The sequence below is a fragment of the Dipodomys spectabilis genome, unplaced genomic scaffold (assembly GCF_019054845.1).
Source record: "Dipodomys spectabilis isolate Male_0828 unplaced genomic scaffold, ASM1905484v1 ptg000021l, whole genome shotgun sequence".
Taxonomy (NCBI): domain Eukaryota; kingdom Metazoa; phylum Chordata; class Mammalia; order Rodentia; family Heteromyidae; genus Dipodomys; species Dipodomys spectabilis.
Window position 1 is genome coordinate 6,289,702 of NW_024870698.1, and position 27,523 is coordinate 6,317,224.

At 38.9% G+C, this 27,523-nt stretch overlaps 1 protein-coding gene across 1 annotated transcript in view; it reads left to right on the top strand.

Moving 5' to 3' along the window:
• The window catches only part of LOC122104099 (cytosolic beta-glucosidase), a 99,977-nt gene extending 78,100 nt beyond the window's left edge, over positions 1–21,877 (top strand). Inside the window, exon 5 of the mRNA XM_042674794.1 lies at positions 21,481–21,877. Coding sequence (XP_042530728.1) covers positions 21,481–21,683 — 203 coding nt within the window. The 3' untranslated portion in view covers positions 21,684–21,877. The remainder of the gene's footprint in view (positions 1–21,480) is intronic.
• The last annotated feature ends 5,646 nt before the right edge of the window (positions 21,878–27,523 follow it).

Below are 27,523 nucleotides of genomic sequence, written 5' to 3' on the forward strand. Positions count from 1 at the left end.
GCCCACCAAGCTCTTTTTATAACTATGGCTTTCTAATAAAGTTTGCAGTTTGAGATTAATACTCCTGCAGCACTGTTCTTCCTGCTAAGGATTGTTTTAGATATTTGGAGTCTTTTATTATTCCATGTGAATTTTTGTATTGCTTTCTCTTTGTCATTGAAGAATGTTGTTGGGATTTTGATGAGCATTGCATTGAATTTGTAAATTGCTCTGGGCAGTATTACCATTTTCATGATGCTAATCCTTCCAATCCAGGGTCATAGATTTCTTTAAATCTGCTTCAATTTCTTTTTCAGATTTTTAAAGTTTTCATAATAGAGGTCCTTCACATCTTTGGTTAATTCCTAGATTATTATTATTTTTAGGCTATTAAAAATGGAGTTGCTTTCCTAATTTCAGTTTCAACCTTCTCATTGTTCACATCCAGAAAAATCCTGATCCTCTTAAGGTGATGATACTTTTGTCAAAGAAATTGTTTCTTGTTTTCTTTTTTTCTATGTTGTTTATTTGGCTTGAACTAAGAGCGTAGGTGCTGTTTCTGAGCTTCTGTGCTCAAGCTAGTGCTCTACCATTTGAGACACAATTCCACGTCCAGTTTTCTATCGGTTAATTGTAGATAAGAGTCTCAGAGCCTTTCTTGCCTGGGCTGGCTTTGAACCACAGTCCTCAGATCTTAGCCTGCTGAGTAGCTAGGATTATAGATGTAAGCATCAGTGTTTGAACCCTTAAGAAAACAAACAGGATTTAAATTCATGGCCCTATATTTCCTCAGCTGGCACCCTACCACTTGAGCCATGCCTTCTGACTTATTTTTTCCTGCTGGTTATTTTGAAGATGAAATCTTGTGGACTCTTCTGCCTGGGCAGTCTTCAAACTATAGTTCTTTTTGAGTTACAATCCAATGGAACTTTTACATGCTCTCTCTCTCTCTGTCTCTCTGTGCCTCTTTCTGCCTAATTTCCCTTCAGAATCTTAACCATTGTCATTCTTCCCTACATGTGGAGTATTACATGTTTATCCTTCCTATTTAATACAGCAAATATTGATTTCTGTTTATAATTTATATGCTAAGTTTAGGGATGATTTCTGTAGATTCAAATAATAACAATTGGAGCCATCTGTTGGTTTTCTGCCATACTTTTTATAAGGTGTTCTGTAGGTTCACTGCTAATTCTTAATGCAACAATGAAAGATGAGTATTATTTTTGAGGCATAGAAATGGAAGAATAAAGAGATTTAATAACTTTCTGAAAATTATATATTTGACAAATTTGGGAGTTAGAAGCGTGTCTGATCATGAATTCCACTATACTTACTAAAGCATTTCTTAAAACAAGAATAAGGGGAAGGGAAATAACAAAATGCTGAAATAAGGATACAGGATGACCCATTGTAACAATGATATATACAAGACAGTATGTTGAAAACAAACAACTTTGTGGGCGGGGGAGGAAGGAGTTGGGGAGGGAGGAGATGGTAGGAGAAAAACAAAGGAGGGTGTAACAATGCTTGATAGGAAATGGACTCATTACCTTACTCATGTAACTGTAAATTCTCTGTACAGTATCTTTAAGTATATATACATAAAGAACAAAAATTAAAAATTATATTTAGAACTCAAAAAATTAAATCCCCCAACAACAAATTCTGAAAGAAACAACTGCCCTATTAATAAGTGGGCTAAAGACTTAAAGAGAAACTTCCCTGAAGAAGAAATAAGAATGGCCAATAGACACATGAAGAAATGCTCACCCTCTCTAGTCATAAAAGAAATGCAAATCAAAACAACATTGAGATTCCATCTCACCCCAGTTAGAATGTCTATTATCAAGAAATGTAATAACAACAGATGCTGGAAGGGATGTGGCCAAAGGAAAACCCTACTCATTGTTGGCGGGAGTGTAAACTTGTTCAATCACTTTGGAAAGCAGTATGGAGGTTCCTCAAAAGACTCCACATAGAGCTTCCCTATGACCCAGAACTTACTTTCTATATTAGACTTCCTGTAGGCTCATTTAGGACTCAAACAGGTTAGCAAAAAAAAAATAATAATTATGGAGTTCTTGCCTGCAAGAAGCTCTCTATCTAAGAGAATTAGTCAGAAAGTGCTTAGCCAAACATAGACTTGACTGTCATATTGAAATTACAGAAACAAATAGTTTTTAGATGAAATGAAAGGCTGAGCAATTGCAGTTCAGTTACAAAGGGAAGTATCTCAGAGGTGTCAAATGGGTTTGTGTATCCTACCTTTGGCTTTCTAGAGGCAGAGACTGAGAAAGGGATTCAGCACATGTGATGTATATGGGCACAAACAGGAAATGGGCTGTTGCTTTGCTGTTACAACCACACCAAGTACACCATGCTCTAAAGTATACCATGAGGGTATATGCTCTAAAGTATACCATAGGGCAATCCTTCCAACAGGAAGAAGTTTTTACCTTGCGTGGGGAAAAAAAAAGTAGCTAGAAGTAAGAATCAATAAACTATGATCTGTCATAAAGAGCTGGGCTGGTTTCTTTGGCACCTGGGAGGAAAACTCCTGGCTTTTAGTATCAGATATCTCAGCCTTCTCCATAAAATACTCTGTACAGTCTTGGTCTCAAATCCCTTTCATGGTTGGGTCAGTATACAACTTCAGCATTCCAATCTGTACATAATTGCATTGGTAACTCTAGGCTGGATTGCTGCTAATCTTTTATCTTGTTGCCTTAATTCTGACTCTTAATTTTTACGGTTGATTTATTAGCATTTGGAATCAGGATCTGGGTATTTAGGATCATGGTCTGAGAACTCCCGTAATAACCCTTCAGTTCTCATACTCTTCTCTCAGCTTCTCCCCACTCAGTATGTGTATGAGTGAGTGAGTGAGTGAGTGAGTGAGTGAGTGAGTGAGTGAGTGTGTGTGTGTGTGTGTGTGTGTGTGTGTGTGTGTGTGTGTGTGTGTGTGTGTGTTGCCCAATGAAATGAAATGGTAATGCCTGAGTCAATGCCTATGTTACCTATTAGCAGCAATTAACACACTTTTCTTGAACTATGTTGTTCCTTTGGCCTCTGAGCCATGTGCCTCAATATTTTATATTTTCCTTCTCTTCCTACAGTACTAGTAATCTTCTCAGTTTATTTGTAAGCTTTCCTCATCTTCCTTCTCTCTAATCACAAAATATACAAGGACTAAGTCACTAGAAATAGTCTATATTTATGATCTCTCTGTAGATGATCTCATCCAGTTTTGGCTTTAAATAACTTTTATCTGATAGTTATGATTTATGAACTGCCATTGTTGACTCTTCTTTGATCTCCAGACTTTTATATACCACTGCGTATCGAACTTTTCCACTTAGCTTTTTAATAAGTATCTTAAGTTTAACCTTGTTCTTAGGAAATGTGAAGAATTGTCTCACAATGTTTTCTGGCTCAATAAATGATCATTTTAGTCACTCAAGGTAAAGTAAAAACTATGAAGTCATCATTGACTCTTCATTTTCTATCATACTTCAAAACAACTCTTTCCAGCTGTGCCCCAAAACTCTATGATTGCATGCAAGTCCATTTTGCCATCAGATCTCTTGTGTGGGCTATAACAATGTAGCTATACAGCTATATCGCTATAGCTATATATAGCTATACGGTTGCTTCCCAGCCATATCATTTTCATATCAGCCAAATAATTCTCTTCTCAAAATACGCTACTAACTTTCCATTTCACTGAGAATAAGATTGAAAGTCCATTCATTTCTTATAAAACTTTTACCTGATCTTGTTGCCTGTTCCTCCCTCTACTACACATGATCTATCCATCAAACTTAGTCTGGCCTTCCTCTTGCTTCTTACCTAAAAGCCTTTGTACTCACTATTTCCTTGGCCAGGAATGCTTTTACTATATATTCTTTTATGATGTTCTTTCTATAACTATCATGTCAACTGGCTTGATCAGTGAAGCCTTCCTTGAGCATTAAACTATATGAACTAGCCTCTTCTGACAATCTCTACTGTCACCGGATTTCATTTTCATGATACCATCTTTCACCGCCTGATACACAAATATTTGAAGTTATTTATTGACAGTTCTCTTCCAGGACTTTCTACTTGGTTCATTGCCATACCCCTGCAACCAGGCAGTTCCTGACACTGGGAGGTTGACTTAGGGGAAAAAAATGAATGAAGGAATGAATGAATGAAGGATGCATGTGATAAAACTGAGACACAACAAAGAAACTTCCAAGTTTCAATTGATTGGTTTTAATGGAATGCAAATTTAAAATTCCCAGAAGGAAAGCCAACTCTTCACTTAATTTTGACACAATAGTTTTGACTGTTTCTGTTTTTAGAAGAATAACCAGGGAGCTGGAGGAATGCTGAGAAACCCTGTGGGCTTTTGGCAGCACACATTCATTTCTTCTTTGCCAGCGGGGCTGTTTTTGCATTCCAAAGTTTTACTCCCACACTTGCATGTGATGGAAGCTACAAGACCAGACTAGGTAACCTATAAGTTTTCTTTGTGTTTTAAAATGTATACTCCATGCCTTTCTTTCTCTGCCCTTCCATTCTTGTCTGTACTTTAGCACCGACATTCCCTTTTCCTCATCTGTATTGTTCACCTGCTCATAATGTGCAGATGAGGCTATTGTGGTACATGATTTGGAAGACTGATCTTGACTGTGTCTCTCAAATGGGAGTTAATGGTGGCTGTGGAATCCGCTAATTTAGGAGTATGATTCAGGGAGGGTAGATGATGCACTTATTGTTCAGGCTAAGGCTCGATCGGAGGCTATCAGTTTTCATCTGTAGAGGTCTGTGGAGTTCTGACTTTGAAGGCCATTTAAAATGGCTTCTCTTCTGTTAGTCAAGGAGATTTGCTGAGGTGATTTTGCAATTAGTCTCTGGAAATGTTGATAGGAAGCAAGAAGACAGGCTTTTCCTATAAACCTTTCTCACCATAATTCTCAGACTCTTATTAGTACATTCTTGGCAAAGGATTTGGTCTCACTTTTACCTAAAATCAATACATATATTATATATGTTTATTCTTGTTTTCCCTCTTTTAATTAATGTAGGGTTGGGAAAAAAGGGTTTTATAGCTAGGTTGACAGGATGTTTGGGTTGAGTACATTCCTAGCAAAGCAAAACAAAACAAAAAATGTCTTACTTGGAAGAAGAAAGTTTATTTAAAACTGAAATGAGCCTGTCTTGAACATGATAAATGCCATACTTTTCAAAGTTTTGTTACCAAATTGATTTCTTTCCATATGTTTGTGGTGGTTTAATTTGATTGGCACAGCAAAATATTGCTCTTTGTTTTGGGAAAAGTTGTTTTTAATGTGTAGGACTATGGGTATAAATTTTATTTGTGTTAATAATGTTGAATAAACTACATTTAGCTATTGGGTTTATTTCTGGCTACTCGGCTACTACATAATTTGATTGTCCAGTTTTCAGACATGGGTTTAAATCTTTACGCAGCTGGGAATTAGCTAGTCACATTGTATTTGCTTCTGTTTCTGGAACCAGGAAAATGACTAAACGAAATAAAAGAAACTATTTCAATGTTTCCTTGTATTTTTGAAGTGAGAAATTATTTCTATAGAAACTTGATAATGAGGAGTAATTTACCTTCTTTCCTAAATCTATTGGAATGGCAAGGCTGGAGGTATAAATTGCTGAAATTTTCAATCAACATCTGCATTCACTCCACAAAAGTTATGACAGGATTTGTACAACAAATCATCCTGTTTTCATAGAGGATAAATAGCAATTTGCTTTTATCACATTTTAAGTTTATTATTTTCAGTATTGACTTTGGCAACTATAATCCTCAGTCAGTGACCACTAAATATGCAGCCCTTAAGTGCTTATAGAGTTAATATTTTTCTAGTAATGCTAAATGTGCAATGTTTATATGCATTAAAATTGCTTAAATGTTTTTAGACAATAGAATGATTCCATCAGTTTTGACCAGCTTCAATGACAATTACAGTTAACTCAGAATCTTCATTCACTCCTCTGGGTGTATCGAACTCCTTAGTGTACTGCCCAACTCTGGAAGAGTTAGGACCAAAAGGGCTTCAGAATTCACATCCTTTTTTTTTTTTTTTTGGACCTGGTCGTGGGGCCTGTACTCTGGGCCTGGGCGCTGTCCCTCAGCTCTTCAGCTCAAGGCTAGCGCTCTACCACTTGAGCTATAACGCCACTTCTGGCTTTTTTCTTTTTGCTTATGTGGTGCTGAGGAATCGAACCCAGGGCCTCAGAGGCATGCAAGGCAAGCGCTCTACCACTGAGCCACCTTCCCAGCCCCACATCCTTTATCTTTATCACGAATCACTCATGTGTAAATTATCAGTGGCTCATGAGTAGCATAAGTTCTTGGCTTGGCTCCTTACTTTACTATTTTGTTCTATTGGTTTCTGTTGAGTTTTACCAATTCACATGTTTGAACCTAAGTACTAATGTGAAGATATTAAGAAGTGAACCTTTTAAGGGATGATTAGATCACAATGTAATTGGATTAGTGATGTTACAGAACTAGCTAGGCTCTGTTTTGTCCTTCTGTTTCTCTGCCATGTGAGGACACAGCAAGAAGATCCTTACCAGACACCAAATACCAGCACCTTGCCCTTGGACTTCCCAACCTCGAGAACTATAAGATTCAAGATCAAAGAATTTTCTGTTTAGTTCACTAAGCATGAGTGGCTCATGCCTGTAAGCCTACCTACTTGGAAATTAGAAATTGATAGGCTAGTCCAGACAAAAGGTTGGCAAAACACTCATAGCTGGGTGAACTAATAGCTGAGTACAGGAGGCTGAGATTAGGAGTATCACAATTTCAGGCTCTGGGTAGGAGGAGTTAGATAATCCTCAGAAAAAGGTAGGCAATGGTGTGCCGGTTATGCCAAGGACCAGGATATGTGTTCTCCATCACTACCAGCCCAACCTGGTCTTGCGATGTTCCAGAAAGGAAAATCTAGCCACAGAGAGCTAGCTTCTTGATGCAAGTTTTTACAGAGCTCCAATTAGGGCACCGAATAGCTTATATAGGAAGCCTAAATAGCACACTGCAGTTCAGGCTGGCCCTGGGTAAAAAGCAAGAGATTATTCCCCAAATAACCAGAGGATAAAAGAGCTGCAGGAATGGCTCAAGTGGCAGAGAGGCTGCCTAGCAAGTTCGAAGATCTGAATTTAAGATCCAGTACTGCCAAATAAAGGAGAAGAGCTAAGTATTTATAGGTACTAAAACTGACTCACCAATAGTCAATCCAGTTGATTTTCATCAGGAATAACAGAGATTTATTCCAGTATACTTATCAACAAATATCTATTGAGTGTTTTGATGGTATTGTAGGACATGAAGATACATGGAACCTGTTTTCAGGAGATTAAAATCAAATAAATGAGATAATTGTATTCAGTAACTATCTAATGCTTAAGTAGATGCAAAGTTGCTTAGCTACATAGTAATAGAAACTAATGATAAAGTATGAGTTAATGCCCATTGAACAGCAGTGTAGCATGCTCCACAGATGCCCTGAATTTATTCATTCAGACCCGAATAACCAAACCCAAGTAAATTAATTCTCTCCCCCACACAAATATTTTAATATTATATAACTTGTATTCAGGCGGGTTGTTGTGCATAAATAAGCCAGGGAAGGAAGTAATCTAGGTGGGCATAGGTATGTATGTTATTACCTCCTCTGTGACTTCCAATGCCATGAATTCCCTTTTCACAGATGAGGAACTGCGGATAGAATAGCTTGCTAAGTCTGCAAAGCCAGCAAATACCAGCCTTGCATTTTGCAATAGGAATCCAAGGACTAGGATATGTGTTCTCCATCACTACCCACCCAGTCTGGTCTTGTGATGTTCTGGAAAGGAAAATCTAGCCACAGAGAGCTAGCTTCTTGATGCAAGTTTGCTTTTACAGAGCTCCAATTAGGGCACCGAATGAGCTCATTTACTAAATGAGCTCTGAGTAATTGGTTGCTGGGGTTGGGGGTGAGGAGTGTCCTCCAGAGGGCTGTTTCCACAGCTTGACGTACTGGGCAGTCAAGCCTGCCATTGCTCATCCCTCTCTAGGATCACACAGCCCAGCTCACTAATGCTGCTGGAAAATGTCCATGATTTAGAAACCCAGACAGCATGAGCAGTCCTAGTTCTCGAAGAAAGCTGCAGTAGGAGTCCATCTAGGAAACTCTGGATGCACTGGTGTGTATGCATTTAAGTTAGGGGTCAGGTGGTGCAAAATGCTTCTTTCTTTTTACAAGGGAGTTGATACAATGGGGTCCTGTGTCCGAGTTGCTTTTTATTTGTGAAAGGGCTCTGAAAGAAGCCTGCCCCCCAACAGGGAATGCACAGGCCTGTCAGTTCCTTAAAGCTGAGTACTGTCTGGTTCTACTTGCCATGATCCTAGGTCCTCTCCATATGGATACTGCATCTCATCCTTTATTTATCTCAGACAGTTTATGTAGAGCACATTTGTGTACCCTATTTCTTTCAGCTATCAAGTAGAGCTCACAATAGTGAATACCTACCATGTGACATCTTGCTATACGGGTTGGTTAAAACAAGAGTGGTTGGACAACCGTGATCATTTATCATATTATTCTTGTTTTACTGATGTTGTGATCTACACTAGATCAGGTAGTGGAAAGAAAATGGAAGATGGAAAAGACTCATGGCTCTTCCCTCTGTGACATCCAGGTGCTTGAGCAAGTCATTTTCGCTCTTAACTCAGTGTTCTTATCTCAGATGTGAAAAACAGCCTCATAGTATTGTTTAACGAAATAAAAAAGTAATAAATAGTATCATTTTTCTCTCACAACTCTAAATCCTCATGTTCATTATCCACACTAATCTTTTCCCCAGTTTTCCCATTGAAATTCTCTTTCTTACTAATCTAATTGACATAGCTCTAAAATTGGGTGTCATCCATCTCAAACTCTTCTGGACAACTTGTTCCATAAGATTTTATAAAATTCAACACTATCTTTAGTATCTTTCTTCCTAGCTCATATAAGGCTCAGCACTTAACATATGGCCTAGCAGCCTTGTGACTTCCAGTCTGCAGTCTGCTGGTGGCAAGGTGGTTTTCAATACAAACTCAGTCTTCTCAATATCTTGCTTAAAACTGCCTAGTAATTTCTCAGTGCTTTCACCATAAAATTCCAATTTCTTAGTATGGCAAGCAAGACCATCCATGACCTGGCTTTTACTTACTTCCCTAGCTAGGGTCACTCTTAACCCTTTTGCCTTTATCAATGCCGATGTCACAGTAAATTAGATGTGGTTCCCAGTGTGTGTCTGTGGTGACAAATTTTATGTGTCAAACTGACTAGGCTATGAGGAATCCTGATATTGAGTTAAACATTCTATAAGTGTCTGTGAGGATGTTTCTGAATAAGATTAACATTTGATTTATAGGCTGAGTCTGGTTTTCTCAGTATAGGTAGGCCATATCCAATCCATTGAAGGCATAAATAGAATTTTTTTAAAGGCAGAGAAATAGGAGAATTTGCTCTCTCTGCTTGTTTTTGAACACCAACAACCATTTTTCCCTGACTTCAGACTTGTACTGGAACTGTATCATTTGCTGCCCTGAATCTCCCCAATTCTGATCTTACAACTTTAAAGTTGCTATCATCACAAATTCCTTAAAATGTTTCCTCTCTTCCTCCTTACTTTCCTTCTTATCTTTGTCTGTAGGTAAGAAGATACGTACCTAGATAAATGATAGGCATAGATAGGTAGATAATTAGTAGGTAAATGGGTAGATGGGTAAGAGGAAAAATAGCTACAGACAGACAGACAGACAGAGAGACAGACAGATAGATAGATATGCTATTGGTTCTATTTCTTTGAGAACCCTTAACCTAGTTAGGACAACAGTGTCTTGTCTTTTTTATGTCTGTATTTTCTGGTTTCCTGTCCTTCAAAGTAACTCCAGTGTCATCTACTCTCTTGCATATCTCTTTCTTCAGCATCCTCTCTGTTAGCCATCTCTCATCTTTGCTCATACCATTTAGTCTAATCCCTCTGGATTATAGCTGTTCTGTTTCATTGCTGTTCTTTCATGGAGGAACCCTTGAGGATCAGATCTTACCCTTCTCACTGCTGTACTTACAGTAACTTAGAAGAAAAACATCAACAACCGTCTTTTCCTGCCTTCAGACTTGGACTAGAGAAACAGTATCTGTTGACTTCATGGAAGTTAAATATTATATTTAATGAAAATACAATAAAGTATTCAGAAGACTGAAACTCCATTCATCTGATTCTCCTTTTACTTGCACATTCTTTCATCTTTCTGCAATGCCTCTAAGAAACATTGTTGTATTTTTAATGCACAAACCAGGAAAGGATAGCCAATACATGAAAGACAGGGAGGCTGAATAAAGAGACATTTCTTGGCCATAGCAGTGTCAGTTGCACGCCCTGTGCAAGGCACCTGTGCAGACTCCTGTGTCACCCCCATCTGTTGTGGCCACCTGCAGTGCTGTGGTCAAGAGACTTCCAAAGCCTAAATAAGGTGGAGAGAAATAATGGCTATTCTGTGTCCTCAGCAGGGCTGTGAACCCTCATAAGGATTAATGAGGAAAAAGGGAAGATAGTGTCTGGGAAAGAGCAGAGACTTTGGAGGCAGATGGCTGGTCCCTGCTTTCTGAACCACCTGGAGCACATTTACTTTCTCTGAACTTCTCTGTCTGTGTTTACATAATGGGCACAGCAGCATCAATCTTTAAGGGCTATTGTGAACAATATGGCTTTTAGCAATAAACAATAGTTGTTCTTTTTGGAAGATGCAGGGGAACTATTAGGTGCCATCTTTGGTAATTCCTTGCTGTTCTCTTTAATGATGAAGAACAAGGCTGGAAAGATAATACCCTTGCAACATAGTTTTTTGAGATCGAGGAGATAAAAATAGTTCTGAGGCACTGTTAATTGAGGTAATTGATGTCCCTCTCTCCTTCTTACCATCTCTTTTTTGTTTTTCCACCTTCTTTTCCTTCCTATGTCTCGATACCCTTGCCAAATAATAAACCTTTGTCAAAGGAACTCATCTTTTCATAAGTCAGAGATGACAGCATCGGTACATCTAGGAAGCCATAGTTACTATTTCCTTCTTGTGTCTCTACATCTAACATGATTCATAGTTAAAATCTTCACCTCATGTATACAATAGGTCTCCTATTTGTTTTGGAGGCCAAGAATGGTATGATCATGCTTTGATTATAAAGCTGTTTTGTTGTTTGATCATGGACTTAAAGGGAGAAAGAATCTGAGCAGCAAGGTTCATTCATCTACTGTCTTCCTGCATGGAAATGCAGACAAGTCGCATTCCTCAAATCCTGAGAGGTACTGTGCCGCAATGTGTTGAGTAGAAGGGTCCCAAATTTCACATAAATTATTTGGGGACAAGCCTAGAGACAGAGATTCTAATGCTAGTGGATCTATGGTTATCCTACATTTCAAGCCAGCCATCTAATCACCCGAGTAAGCTCAGACAAACTTGCCTTCCTCATGCACAAGCTAACTAGAAACCAAAATGGAAAGATGATTTGGGGCCTCAAGGTATGTCAGAGTGCTCTGAGTTTTTGGAAAGTCTAGTGAAGATGACACATGAATCAAGTTTCCATCATATGTCACATAGTTTCTCTTTCAGGTCTAGATGGTGAATTTTTATTGAAACTTCTAGGAGAATGTCTTTTCCTCTGAAATATTATTCCTGACCTTCCTGGGATGATTAAAGCTTTGTTGAGCCAATGTCTTTTATGGCTTATGTCTCTCTGAATTCCCAAGCCAGTTCTTTTGGATACACCGCCCCAGTGGGACCATCATCTCCCAAAGGCCAACACTATGTGTATGTATCTCTCAATCACTGCATACAGCCTGGTGTCTGGCACATAATAGCTACATGGTGGATATTCATTATGTGAATGTGCCACACTGTGCTTCTCAAATATTTGGACCAGATATGGAGTCCCTGGATGCACTTAGGAGGAAAATCTATTCTTATATTGTTGATGAGTGATGTTCAGTCTCAATTCATGTCAAATATTGTCCTATCTTTGCAGGACTGCATGATTGAATTACATCTTTTTTTTGGCAGACTGGCAAGTTTTGTGAGCAATAATATTGGAGCCCCAAAGTTTAGGAAGAGAAATATATCATGCCCTTCATTCTGGGGTCTATAAGGAATTTTATTTCCTGGATAAGTATTGATTGTAGCTCACAAAATATTGCAAACCTATGTAATTAAAAGGAATGAGACCAGGCATCAGTGGGCACTAGATGTCTAAGTATAAGAGAAGACAAATTCTTCAGGTGCCTGTGATTTTATAATTGTACTTGCTTGGGAAGCTTATTAAAGCCTTACAGGTGCAATGTTTCATCACAGAGTAGTGAACCTTTGAAAGATATGCATAATAAACAGAGTTTGAAATATGTTTTTATTCTGGGCCATATGGTCCTGTCTGGAGCTTTCCTGAATCTTTGGGTCAGTTCATTGTTGAAAGATGGGCTTGTAAGGACCCACCTCTCAGAGCAGCTGTCAGAGGCCTATCAGAACAAATCTGCTGTGCATGATTAGTTATTTTCTGTGACTCTCGGAAACAAGCCCAGCCTTGCTTCATAGCTGAAATGTGCTGAGCCAAGTGTCTTCCCTGAACAGCTTGTGGCCATATCACCTAGCAGTGTCCTTTCTTGTCCTTAAGAAGCAGACTAGTGAGACTTGTGCAGTAGGCAAGGACAGGCAGTCTGGGTGAAGTCTGCCCACCTGGGCTTTGAACTTAGTGCCAGCAATATGAAAGCTAACACAGTAGCATTTTAAGGACATGACATTATTCTTAGTCTCAGCAGTCTGCTCTTTACTTTTCTATGTCTGCCAACTCCAGTAACCATAGTGGCTCCTGTACACAGGCACTTGGGCATTCTGGTGGTGGCAGTATGGTGAAGATGATGCTACACTTACACTCCCTTTGTCATGAACAGCAGGCTTCCTAAGATGCTTTGGATATGATTGAATCAGCATTTCTTGCTTAAAGACAGGAATCCTGATAGCTGGGAAGAGACCTTGTACTAGAATTTAGTGATTGCAGTAAAATGATCTGGGATCTTACATCCAAAATGGCAGTAAGATGATCCTATTGCAAGATTAAGTTCCAAGTATTTTCCAGCTTATTTGGACAAGTCAAAATTAGACTTGAATTTTGTAATCTTGGCAAAAAAAGGACTTTGTTATTTTTTTGAATTGCCTTCTCTCTACCTTTAAATGATTTGATATTGTCAATGTGCTCAACATCCTAATTAGGTCCTAATTTTGCTATTTGTATAGCAAAATACCTGCTCTAGCAGTGCCCTTCCCACGGTGGCTTTGACTCTCGAGATGTCTAAGTCTTTCACTTACAGATTTGTAATTTGGCCTTAGTTATACAGACAGGAAAATCATAAGGTTTTGAGTCAGGCAGCCTAGGTTCCATTTCTAATTGTGTGATATTTTTGGTAAAATTACATCCACAAAACGTGCGTCCTATGATAGGGACATTTTCTGTCCCTCTTCATTATTTTTCTTTCTAGGTAACCTATAAATGTTTGAATGTAAGCCTGCATCAAAGATTTTTTTCTCTTCTTATTTTTCAACTTCTGCTCAAATGCCAACTCGGTGAGAACTACAGCATTTACATCCCCATCTCAGAATCTACATTAAGGTCCTTATCAGTTTATCCAGCTACCATGTGTTCAACTCTCATTTGAAGGTCAAAAAAAGATACCAAGCTTTGTTTATTATCTTTCCTGCAAAAAGTTGTCCATGTTGACTGTTTTCTAGCTTGTCATGATTATCAATTAAATTGTGCTAACTTTGCTTTATTAGCTCCCTCTCTGCTTATAGTCCAATGAGTTGTTAAATCTTGTTGATTTTATCTGAGTGTTTTGAATCCATCTGGTTCTTGCCATCTTTAACCGTGTCACCATAGAGTATGTTCCGTCATCTCCCTATGATTTACTGCTGTCACTCCTGCATGCTCTCTCCAATTCTATTCTTGTAATATTCAAATCCGTTCTTCACAAAGGTCACAATCATATTTAACAACACAAATTAGCTAATGCTCTGCTCCTTAAATCTTGCAAAGACTTTCTTATTGATGCTGTAATAAAAATAAAAATTCTGAAGATTTTAGACCTTAGGTGGTTCCCTGTGCATTTCCCTCATCATTCTTATTGTCCTGCTGAAGTGTCCTCTCTAAGGTCTTAACCTGTGCCATGAACCTTTCCTGAATTTGAGGTGCTCACATGTTGTCAGTTTTCATGGCTTGTCTTCATCTAGTTCAGGGACAATTTTCGTGTTTTCTCCGTGCCCAGCACTTGTTGAATTGGCTTGTTCACATTGAGGAATGCCTAGACTTAGGAGTCTCTCACCATGGTAGTAGTTTCTTATGCCTCCAGCAATTACATTATTCATGTGAGAATTGAGTTCAAAGGTAAACAGCCTGAAAAAGACAGTGCCTATTATGTTTATAAATATGGCAGCAGAGACACCCCAATTTTGACAGTTGTTTTTGATAGAGAAGAAACTAATATTCTGGTGGCTTCTGGAATTTCAAGGGAGTTGGGTTTTAGCCTTTCATTCCCATTGGGCCATAGCAGTTGAGACAATTCCTAAGCAATGGTTGTGTGGTATACTTATGAGGAATGCTCTGAATGGTTCATTCAGTTCAGTTTCTTTAGCCAACATCAGCTTCTGTTACAACTAAGAAAGGCCCCTTGCTGATAACACGAGCCAACTCCAACATCCTTAAGATACTTTAGACTCAATTTCATTATAGAAGACTGCTCCTTTAGCCCTGTTTGTATTCCTTGTTAATGAACACAGATCTACCAAACTGTGTATGTAAGACTTAGGAGAATATAGAGGTTTTGATCTCAACTCTATTACTGTCTGTCTGTCTGTCTGTCTAGTTGATTGCAAAGATGAAATGATTTGATGTAGCCATTAACCTCTTGAAATGATATCCAAGTACTTAGCAAATGTTACTTAACATTTTGTTACTTTTATTCAACTTTTCTTAGACTCTAATTGAATGCTCACAGTATAAAAATTGATAGGGTTGTATCTTTTACATAGACTATAATTTGGACAAAAGAAGTGCTTTTGAGTCCCTCATTTTACTCCCCATTTTCTTCATGATCTGTATTTATCTATTAAATGTAAAGTAGATGTAGCATAGGTCCCAGGAACTTGGAATGAGGCACCCTTCCCACCTCCCAGCAGACTGAACTTTGGGACTTTAGCTGCATCTAGGGTTCCTGGACATGTCCTAAATTCCATACTTTTTACTATTTGTCATGACCCACAATTGGCTTACCCCCACAGACCATAATACCATCCCAAATACTGTGCTTTTTCTCAATGCCCTGATTTCTCTGCTTCTCAGCACTGAGTGCCTTGTGCTGACGCTGCATGCTAAGAAAGCTGTTGGTACCCAGATGGGAGAAAGAGCTGAAAGAGAGTTTGCTCATCACCTTCCAAGGCAGCTGTAGCCATGACAGTGTATGTTGAATGTTTACTATGAAATAAGCATTATTCATAGAGCTTTATAGATATTAATTTATTCAATACATATCACAATCCAAAGATATTATTATACATGGGACTGTGAGTCACAGAAGTAAAGCAAGGAAGGAAAGGAGAGAAAAAGGGAGAGAATGAAGTAAAGGAATTCTGGATAAAGATAGCTTCCCTGGGTAGGAAAAACTTTGATTTGCACAATAAACTTCTCTGCTGAGCAGAAGTAACTGTGCAAGTAATAAAGACAGAGAAATTATGGAAAATGACACAGGCACATTCCTAGTCTGATCAGCTTTACAATTAAGATATTTTTATATGGTCCCTTTCAAGAGCTTGCTATTTGCAGCTTTTCTTTTTTTTTCCCCAAAGTATAATATAAAGAGGAGAAATAATATAGTTAATTAAGAAATCTGTGGAGCTCATTTCTGGTTAATTGGCATTTTCTTATAAAATATTTAAAAATTAGCTTTGATATTCAAAGACTCTCTTTTCAGAGAGCCATAGTTTTTGCTACCAAGAGCTCCTGTCTGCAGGTGGGGTCTCCTGTGTTGGGAGTATTTGGTCAGTGTCACAGATGCTGTCCAGCTACTGATACTCAGCTGGTGTGTGGAGGGGGCTTATTGTGCATTTTCTATGTTTAGATCTTCCTGATGTTGTTTTATTGTGTATTTTCCAACAAAAGGGGAAAGCAGCCGTTGTACTAGTTCTCTTGCGGGAACATTTATCCAGCTAAAGATGTTCTCAGACTGCAATGCATGTGTGCATTTCAGCCACTCAGTAAAAACACATTTTCAAAGTTAGTGTGGGGGGCAATTGCCAGAAAATCAACTTCAAACTGTGTCCCCAGAAGGTTTGCTCTCTGGCTTCGACATACTTCAGGAGAGATTCTCATAGGCCCCCAGCAAGATCAGGTGGGTGGTTTGGGACTCAGAGTCCAATTGGCAACCACTCAGAAAGAGCACGGTGCATTAGTTTCCTGTGGCTGCCGTAACAAATTAGTGCAAACCTTGTGACTTAAGGCAACAGACAAAATATTTTCTCACAGTTGTAAAGCCCAGAAATCCACAATTAAGGTGTCATCAGGACTGAACTGAATACTTCACTTCCCAATGGCTAAGTTTGCTTCTTGCTACTCTCACCTCTACCCTGACAGTTCAGTCTTTTTGATCTAAGTTTTCTTGTCGCAGGGGGGTCTCAAGCTGGACATCATTCCTGGACATTACATCTAACTTTTCACACTTACCCTCATCTCAGAAATCTGAAACGTGCTCAGATGTCTTCAGACTGGAAAATTCTATCAGGCAAGAGTACTTGCCATATCTAACAGTTTTATTTTCCACTTTCATTTTGATCTGGAAATTTCTATGTCATTGTCAGCTTGCAATCGTTTTGAAAAGTTTCATTCAAAACTTGTATTCAGTGAGTTTTGCTTCTTTTCCTCGGAAGGATTCGCTGGGATAATGTAGCCTGCCATTACCTGAGCATAGAAGTCGAGAATCCTTAGTTTTGCTTCTGACTCAATTCTGGTGCTTTATTGCCCTCCAGTTTCTTTTGTGAGGCTGCTGTCTTTTGTACTTGTCCTGTACCTCTTCACTGATTCTTGTCATGGGAGCTTAGGTCTGTGGATTCATGTTCGTTTGATAATGTCATAGTTTTGCCACATTCATGGATAGCATCTGTAAGTCTTAGACAATTCCTGGAAACAAATGATATCTCAGTCTCTTTTAAAAAAATAAATTGTAGGAAATAAATCTCGGTGATACTGAACTCTTAATTTCTGGACCCTTTTTTAGTTTGATAAACACCAATTATAGTCCCATAAACCAGTACCTGAGAAGACTGTTCCTAGTATTAAGAAATAATAAATTTCTTTTAACAATGTGTGTTTCCATATGAAAACAGAGACAGTAAAAATTTGCTTTTGCCGTAAGAATTTTTGGCCATTGCTTTCAGCTTCTTACCCTTACTTGGTAAGGATGTCTGTTTGGATGGGATCTCTCCACATTAGAAAGAATAATCACGTGGTTTGATGTGAGAGTTTCAGGTAACCTGGTATAGGCTGACTAGGAAACTAACTTCATTCACATAGATGAATGTTAGATGACCAGTCTTTTGAAATGTAGCAAAAACTCTGGACACTGAAGTTCAGCTGTGCTTCTGGGCTGACAGTACTTGGTATCTGTTGTTCCATGTTAATACCAGAAGGGCCATGTGTCCTGATTCGTGAAGAATGGACAACCAAAGCTTTTTGTCTAGAATTTCTCACACTCTTTCCTATGCCTCTCTTTCTTGGGTGGTAGAATTGGCAGTCTTTTCTTGTACTACCTATAACTAGGACCATATCATCTGCCAGTGAGTTCTATGAATTCCAGTAAGTTACTAAATGGAAGCGGCTTTGCAAGCCCCTTGAACTAGCTCTTGTGAGATGCGAAAGTGGTCTCATGGTTAAGGTTGTGTCCTCAGTCTTTTTTATTTTGGCTCTCTCTGTGCAGACTGCCTATATGTACATGCTATTGTGATGGTTTTTGTGTGTGTGCATGCCTGTGTAGGACTATGTAGACTTTATGGAAGCCTTTAATCAAAACAGCCTAACTGGAATGAGGCTTAACAATTTTTCTTCTTGTGTCTTTTCACCCAACCTACTGTTAGACCCTTCCCATAGCCTTGAGGTCCAAATTCACATACAGTCTCTATGATGGGTACTATTTTTCATCCTTGCAACCTGTGTCCCCATCCGAAGTCCTGTTGGTCTAGGCTGACTTTGCCTCTAACTCTGGTTAAAGAAAGAAAGTGAGCTCTCAGAAGAGTCTTCCCCCTGCCAAGATTTGGGACCTCATAAATCATGATGACAAGAAATGTGATGATAGTCTCTTGCTGCTCCTGAGGAGATTGGAAGAGGAGAGGCGTGCAAGTTCCAGTGTGGTTTTGCAATTTTTTCCTCATGAAGGCACAGCAAGAAGGATTCTAGCAGGATAGTTCCTCAGCACTAGCTAGGTAGATCTCTACCGGAATGTCCCTGCAGTGAGCATGTGGGGGCATCCACCAGCCCTCGCTCAGGGAGGCTAGTGCTTGCTGCTGAACTGCTGGCAGTGAACAATGAAATTGTCAAGGTTTCCTTTTTGTTCCCCTCCAAGCAGGCAGGGCCTCATTTTTATCCGCTGGTTTCCACATGAATCAATCCTTTTGTACATGATCAGTGGGGACTGTGTGTGTTTTCAGATGCTGTCTGGCTTTATACCTGGCAGGCTTTCTTGTTGGGCAGTAGTTCTGCAAGTGGGAAAAAGAGTATGCAGATTCACACATACTCTCTGATTGAAGTATAGAGCAAGGGAGGTGATTGCTTTTGAATCTGTTATTTGGCTTTGGTTATTTTGATACTCAGAGATATGCCATTCTTATATTAGGTTACTAAGAAGAAATAATTAAAAGAAAATTTCTGTTTTTCAGATGATAGCTGATAGAGAAAGTATGGGGAGAAGGAGGAGACACACATACAAATGTGAATGGACCGGAGACAGAATATCTTGCACATAGTTTTATTCCTACAAAGCTTAATGTATTGACTACAGTATTTTTCATTTCATAAGAACGTTTGATTTAAAATGAGCAGATCCAGCTTGGTTTAATTTCTCTCTGAGGACATTTTTGTAAGGTACTCTCTACGCAAATGGCTTTGCTTGTCTCTCCATACCAGTGCAGAGGATTATGTGTCAGCTAACCAGTCAGGACCTTTTTGCCTACAGATTATCCACAGCCACCAAGAAAAGTTGCAGAAGTATTTGGAAATGGCTGAATGCAGAATGTGGCTCTAATTTTAGCACTTTTAAAAGACCTGAAAAATATAGATTGATACCAAAGAAAAATTGGAGTCTATCTTACCTTGCAGAATGTTTAGCTGCAGGAGTCATCTTGGTTGAAAACAATCCCAAGCAGGATTACAATTTGATTTATTACATAAATGTTTACTGCACTCAGCTTATTTGGGGATATTACCCTCGGCTAAAACAAACCTGCTTTTCACTTGATTTTGGCACTGAGGACTGGGTATTAGAGCATCCCATAGATTGGATTTATTTATTCTGGTTTTAAAAAAGAAAATGTTCAATGCAAAGAATCACTCAACCTCAGAGTTTTGCTGAACTTAAATTGCTAATAAAAACAAGCTCAATTCCCTGACTAGAAGAGTGAAAATCATTGTAAAATTATTTAGAGAATTCTCTACACTTTGGTGTCTTCACATGGAGTGTATGGATGAGCTTTGAGGCATCCACAAATGAAATTATTTAGAATATTGCATTTGTTCAATTTTGCAGGAAATGATCCATTTCTTTGGTTCTTTCCTTTTCTTTTCTTTTGTAGTGCTAGGCTTTGAACTCAGGGCTTCTTGCTTGTTGTTTGCTAAGTAGACACTCTGCCTACCACTTGAGCTACACCTCCAATCCTATTTTGCTTTCATTGTTTTTTAGATAGGGCTTCACATTTGTTGTTGTTGTTTGTTTGTTCTGGCTCATATTTGTTTTCCATATCTGGGATACAGACATGTGCCACTACACGGGGCATATCGACTGAACTGAATATCTCACTCATTTTTTTCCCTGAACTGGCCTCAAATCATAATCTGACAAAGTTGCTGGGATAACAGTTAAATGTTAAAGGGTTTAAGTACTTAATTTAGTTATAGGGCATATGGAATGTGCTATGGAATGAATGCTGGCTTTTTACCAAAACGCATGTTGTTATCCTAGCCTCCTGTTGGTATTGGGAGATGGGGTCTTTGGAAGGTAATTAGGTCACAAAGAGAGAATCATCATGAATGGGATCAAGATCATATGTGAAGAGATAAGAAACAGCTCTCTCACTTTCTATGCCACAGGAGAACACAAGTTTAACCTTCAACAAACCAGGATATGATTCTGCACAAAGGAATCTGCTACCACCTTGACTTAGGACTTCCTAGCCTTATGAATGAACGATGAAGAATATGTTTCTTTGTTTTATAAATCACCCAGTCTATGCTATTGTGTTATGGCATCCCAAGAGAATAAAACAAGATGTTTACCTAATCTAGAGTACAGGCATAGCCAGAGATGTGTGTAGACCCTTTTTTATTTTGCAGTTCTGTAAGACATATCAGCTTGGTCTTGGGGAAAGAAGGTAAAAATCTAGTCATGCTGCTGCTGCATCTTTCCTTTTACACATGGTATTTTTGAGCTATTGGTTCGTGTATTGAGATGTTAGGTGGTGTCTTTACTGAACACTAGGGAAAAATATGTGTGTGTGAGTATGCGTACCCTTGAATTAATGATTTAATAAATAAAATAAATGCCAAAAATAAATGAATTACCACATAACTAGAATAAAATAGTTGTTTAAGCTGGAAGATGGGAAAGGAGATTGTTTACCTGGCAAATAAAAATTGTGTATTTGCCGGCACCAGTGGCTCACGCCTGTAATACTAGTTACTCAGGAGGCTGAGATCTGAGGATCATGGTTCAAAGCCAGCTCTGGCAGGAAAGTCTGTGAAACACTTATATCTATTAAACCACCAGAAAACCGGAAGTGGCTCTGTGGCTCAAGTGGTAGAGTGCTAGCCTTGAGCTGAAGAGTGCAGGGACAGCGCCCAGGTCCAGAGTTCAAGTCCCACAACCAAAAAAGTATACCACATGATACTATACCACATGATGCTCACTGGAAGATGTAAGTGTACTCAGTGGAATGACTATATCAGACCAATTAACGTATGCATCACCTCCCATGCTATTTGGTGTTACATGTGGAAAAGCAAATGGAGAGTAGGTTGCTGTGTTTCCACTGTAGTTCCCAACAGAGTAGGAGAAAGTGACCACCAGTGCTCATCAGTGTTGTTGACTTTGTTCTCACAAAACTTCCTCAGGAAGGTAATTTCTCTTTTAAAAATCTTTCAGCCATCCATGTTGATGGAGTCAGTCTTCAAGCATATTTTGTGTGGTCTCTTCTGGATAACTTTGAGTGGAACAATGGGTACAGCAGACGATTTGGCCTCTTCCACGTTGATTTTGAAGACCCTGCTAGACCTCGAGTCCCCTACAGAACAGCCAGAGAGTATGCGAAGATCATCAGAAACAATGGCCTAGAAGGACCTCTCTAGAGAGGATGCCTGGAAAATGTCACCTGGTAAAGGAGCTTCTGTATCTGGAAAAGAAATATACTTTGGTGATGATCTTTTACAACTCCAAGTTGCCTCTCAATTGACTGATCTGTGATTACAAAATCTCAGTATACAAAGTCTGTGAATGAATTAACAATGGCCTTTATTTCTAACTTGATCAATCAGATTTTCTTAATGGAATAGAGCATCTGAAAGTGATTGTGCTATTAAAAATCAGGTCGATCTGAAAACTTCAAGCCCTCCAAAATTTTTCTAGAAAGAGATAATACTAGGTTTACAGAGCAGTATGGTTATGATTTGCAACTATAACAGCAGAACATTTATTACTACAATACCACTTACTTTTGTGTGTGTGTGTGTTGGCCATGGGGCCTGAACTCGGCCTGGGTGCTGTCCCTCAGCTCTTCAGCTCAAGGCTAGCGCTCTACCACTTGAACCACGGTGCCACTTCTGACCTTTTCTGCTTATGTTGTGCTGAGGAATCGAACCCAGTACCTCATGCATGCAAGCAAGCACTCTCCCACTGAGCTATCTTCCCAACCCTACAATACTACTTTTATGAGTCTACTGATTCTGATTACATAGCTATTGTTCTTAGTACATCCATAAAAATGTGATCCATTTTTCCTACTATTTAACATAAAAAACCAGATTCAAAAGCCAAATTATATAGTTATGTAGTTATGATTATTCTAAACAAAGGACTCAATTGCTAATTCATATTTAATAAAACATTTATAACTGTATTTGCTGTGTATTTTGTGTTCGAACAAAAGTCTCTTCCCCTTACCTAAAGAATTGTAGAAAATAATAAAATGCAGTAGATCTTTAAATGACAGAGAAAGTATTTGAGTGTTGATCTTTAGCAAATAATAGATTGCAATTTCAGGATAACACCCAAATAAAAGCACCAGTGATGACAGCAGCTTGGTCTCTATAAGTATTTCTTTAACTTAGAATTTAGAGTCCCATGAAATAAACCCATGAATTACATGACCAACAAACATGTTAGCAAAAGTAGAATTTATTACATTGGTGTTGAAATGTCTGGGATGTGTACAGGGTTGACTGGAGTTCGAAGTTTGATTGAGTAAGGGTGAGTAGTGGACATAGATTCCCTCTGGATTCTGTTTTCCCCTCTGGCACACTTCTTGTACATGTAGAGAACCATTTCACATACGCAAGGAGTATTTACTCAGCACTCAAGCTTGAAGCTCAGAAGTAAGTATTGTTGTTCCACTGAGAAACTTGAGGCTGGACAGGCATCTTTCTCAAGTCACATGAGAATTTGTTAACTAGATCTGACAGGCTTGCCCTCAGCCATCTCATCTGGAGCTCCGACAGCTTGGGGTGCTGGAAGAGTCCGCTGTCATTGTTGAGGAGAGGAACAAGGAAACCAGCAGTGAAGCTGACGAATCAGAAGGCTGTGAGGAAGATGGCTTTCTGCATTCTCATTCTGCTTCCCCAGGAACCTGCCCATTCTTAACATTCTTATAAGACTTGGTTCCTGAGCAGATGCCGTGTCATCGTTTCTTTTAAAACCTGTCATCAGTTTCTGGATCATTTTCATGTTCATTATCAGAGAATTATTTACCGCCAAGAACATACTCCCTGTAACTTAAGAAATGGCCATAGTAGTTCAATGAACATGAATGCACAGGGGAAAATTATATTAAGATTAGAATGGTATACTCAGAAAACTCTATTATATCTTTGCTACTGGTTTGTTATTTTTATTGTTCAGTGAGACATTATCTTACAATTTCTGTTCATTTAAAGAAGCACATTTCGAAATCTGATTCCTTCTTCTCCTATCCAGCCTATCTTCTTTATTCACTTTTAACCATGTATCTTATTTGCAATTTATATGCATTTGTATATTATTGTGAGACACTGGTTTTCCTTTTAATTAGGATGCTGCTTTGAGGATTACTTCTCCTACAGGGCGTATTTACAAGTTTTACAACAATACAAATGAGTGCTGTATTTTTGTTACCAAAACCAGAAAATTGGTATTCAGATTGTAAATAAAACAATCTGTCACATTTGGCCTACCAGGTGAAATAAACTTTCTCAGTACTGACACCTGAGCTTCCTCTCAGTCCCTTTGCCTCCTGCAGTGCTCTAGTGGGTCTCAGAGACCAAGTGCATCACAGAGAGAGATCACACAGAGGGTATTTCCCTAATTAGTCCAGTAAATTAGTATTGGCATGAAGTGAAGGGGCAGGGGAAAAAACCCAAAGAAACAAAGAAGCAAAATTTAAAAAAATACCAAAAAACCCTCCCCATCCTTAAATCTAACAGCCCCTGTAGTATTTCAATTAATGCTATTTTTAATTGCTTGTATTAACATTTGAGAACAAGATTGATTGGCTTGAGTCTGTCAAGGAAACACAGCATGAATTCTTTAAAATGGAAAAAGAGGAGTTGTTAATTATACTTAAAAATCCATAGATACTGTACTTAGCTGTCTTGAAGGTCACTAGGGGGTTGTAAAGCACATGTTTTATGTTTGTTTTATCTAAGGGGAAACTTGGATATCACAATGATGAATTAGAACTACTTGCATTTCTTCTTTATTTCCTTCTTGCTTGTTTTACTTAAAAAATATTTTTTTGACAATGTGAACCCATATTATTTATACCCTGGGAATCACTTTTAAGAAACTTGTTTTCTAACAATAGTTTTTATTTTAGGGCAAGTGTTTTCTGAATTGCTGAAAACATATATAATATGACAGGGGACCATTCTCATCTTTGATGTGCAAACCCTGGAGAACACCAGGAGAAATTGCCCACCTAAGCCTTTTAGTGAATGAAGGGTTCAACTTCTCATTAAGTGAGCTGGATGGAAAACAAGAGGCTGGCAACCTTGGTATTTGGCAGTGGAACACCAGTCAAGGTTTTGTGTTCTGGGACTTTGTATTTGGCCTGTAGATTTTAATTATTTTTTTACGAGCTAGGGAATAATGATTACATTTGTAATATATTGAAAAAAAATTCCCTGACACTGACTGACCAAAAAGTAGATTTATATGATAATCCGTAAGCACCAATTCTATTACTTGGCGCTAGGCAGAAAGAAAAGAGAATACTGTGCCTTATTACTGAGAGTGCAGAATGTAAATCAAAGCTGATAGAATTAATACTGTTTAATTACCAGCTAGACACCTCACTTGGAGAACACGTATTCATCACTCATCATAATATTTTAGGCTCTGCTTGTCCCGAGAGGGATATAGTACATAGCTGAAAGCATGGTGAGGTTAAGGAATGAAGCTAGGAGACATTTTGACCTACAGACCCTTCACAGTGGCCTGTAGAAATCTGGGTAATGGCAGTAGGACAAGGTAATGGAATGTAGAGACAGGAAGTAAGTTGGAAGGAAGGGAGATGGGGAGATACAGTTTAAGTACTGTGTTAGGGCTGTGCAGAAGTGATTCTCAGTTGTGAGAAGTGAGGCGTGTTTATTTAAATATTTTTATTAGTATAGATTAGCTGTACAAAGCAATGGTTTTGTGTGACTTTTTTTGCTAATACTAGGGTTTGAACTCAGGGCCTCACATTCATGGTTAGCTTTTTCCCAAAAGACTTGCACACTACCACTTGAACCACACCTCTACTTTCAACTTTTTGCTAGTTAGTTGGAGTTGAGAGTCTCAGATTTGTCTGCTCAGTCTGACTTCAAACCTCAGTCTTGGGATCTTGCCCTCCTGAATAGTTTGGATAATAGGCATGAGGGACTTCGGCTCATTATGATATATTTTATACTTGAAATTTGCTTTGATCATTTTTTTTTCTGCTAGTTCCCTTTCTCATCCTCTCTCCTCCTGATAGCCTCATGAGGTGTGTTTCTTGAGGAGCGTATTGACAGGCTTTCCTGTTGTCTGTATAAGTCACCCAGCCAATGATGGCTTTTCTGATTTTGCTGCTTGGCCATTGGTATCCAGCATCAGACAAAGGCAGTACCCATTATCCAGACTATGATCTCTGGGTCCCACTCACCTGTACATAATCACCTCAGCTTTGAGGTTTACTAGCCCAGTAAAATAAGCAACTGACTGAAATGCTTTGTGCCTCAGTTTCCCTAAGTATAAAATGAAGCTTTGAGCTTTGACAATACAACTATTTCTTCCACATCAGGTGATATGTACATTTCTTTCCTTTTGCTAAGTGTAAGCCGTTCCCTTTTTCTCTCTCATTCCCTCCCTCCCATCGCTGCCCTTGAGTTGCTTCATTCATTTTTATCAATGTCCAGTGCAGCTGATGGGCCTCTCTGTTGTATATTTTCCCGTTTCCTTCTGCTTCTGTGTCATCCCCCTATCTTCCCTCAGATGTGCGCATATATAAATGTGTATACACACACACACATACACACACACATATTATGTGGTCAAGAACATGGGTCATTTAGAAATGATACGACAAGATGAATGAAGGTCCTTTGTTTCTCAAGTCCTATTTATTTTGTCATATCTTCTTACATTTTGGAATTAACATTCACTTAGGGAGACCATGGGCCATTTGCCTCTCTGCTCTTGGCTTACCTTACTCAAAATGATTTTTTCTAGTTCCATCCATTTCTCTGCAAATACCATTATTTTGTCCTTTCTAATGGCTGCATAATATTCCATTGTATATAATTACTCACAATTTTTGGCTCCATTCATCTGTAGTGGGGCATCTGGATTGTTTCCATATCTTGGTTATTGGGAACAGTCCTACAATGAACATGTGGGTGCCTGTGTCCTTGTATTCTGGTTCCTGTTGCTCAGGGTAGATGCCTAGGAGTGGTAAGGCTGGGTCTTAGGGGAGGTCTATATTTAGCTTTCTAAGATACCTCCAGACTGCTTTCCAAAGTGGTTGTGTAAGTATACATTCCCACCAGCAATTCAATAGGGTTCCTCTTTCTCCGCATCCCTACCAGCATTTGTCATTGGCTGACTTTATGATGTGGGCCATTCTGACTGGGGTAAGGTGGTATCTTGGGGTTGTTTTTATTTGCATTTCCTTTACAGCCAGGAGTGATGAACATTTCCTCATGTATTTCCTAACCATTTCTGTCTCTTCTTCTGAGAAGTCTCTCTTTACCTCCCTTGTCCATTTAATGATTGGTTTGTTAGATTTGGGAGGGATTAGTTTCTTGAGTTCCCTGTATATAATGGATATTAGGCCTTTATCTGATATGTTGATGCTAAGTATTTTTTCCCAATTAGTTGGTTGTCTTTCTGGTTTAGTAGCTATGTCTTTTTTTTTTTTTTAGTCGGTCATGGGGCCTGAACTCTAGGTCTGGGCACTGTCTGTCAGCTCTTCAGCTCAAGGCTACTGCTCTGCCACTTGAGCTACAGCACCATTTCTGGCTTTTTCTACTTATGTGGTGCTGAGGGCCTCATGCATGCAAGCCAAGCACTCTACCACTGAGCCACCTTCCCATCCCCAGGCACCTATGTCTTTAACTGTGCAGAAGCTTTTTATTTTAAGGTAGTCCCATTTGTCAAGTCTCTCTCCAATTTGTTGTGACCCTGGGACTCTGTTCAGGAAGTTCCTGCCTGTGCCTATGAGTTCAAGTGTTTCTCCTACTCTGTTCTGCCATAGTTTCAGAGTTTCGGGTTTGATGTTAAGGTCTTTAATCCATTTTGAGTTGATGTTGGTGCATGGTTACAGGTTGGGGGCCATTTTTAGTTTTCTACATGTGGCAGCCCAGTTTTCCCAGCACCAATAGTTGAAGGGGTTATGCTTCTTCTACTGTATGTCTTTGGCTCCTTTGTCAAATATCAGCTGTCTATAGGTATGTAATTTTATTTCTGGATTTTCTAATCT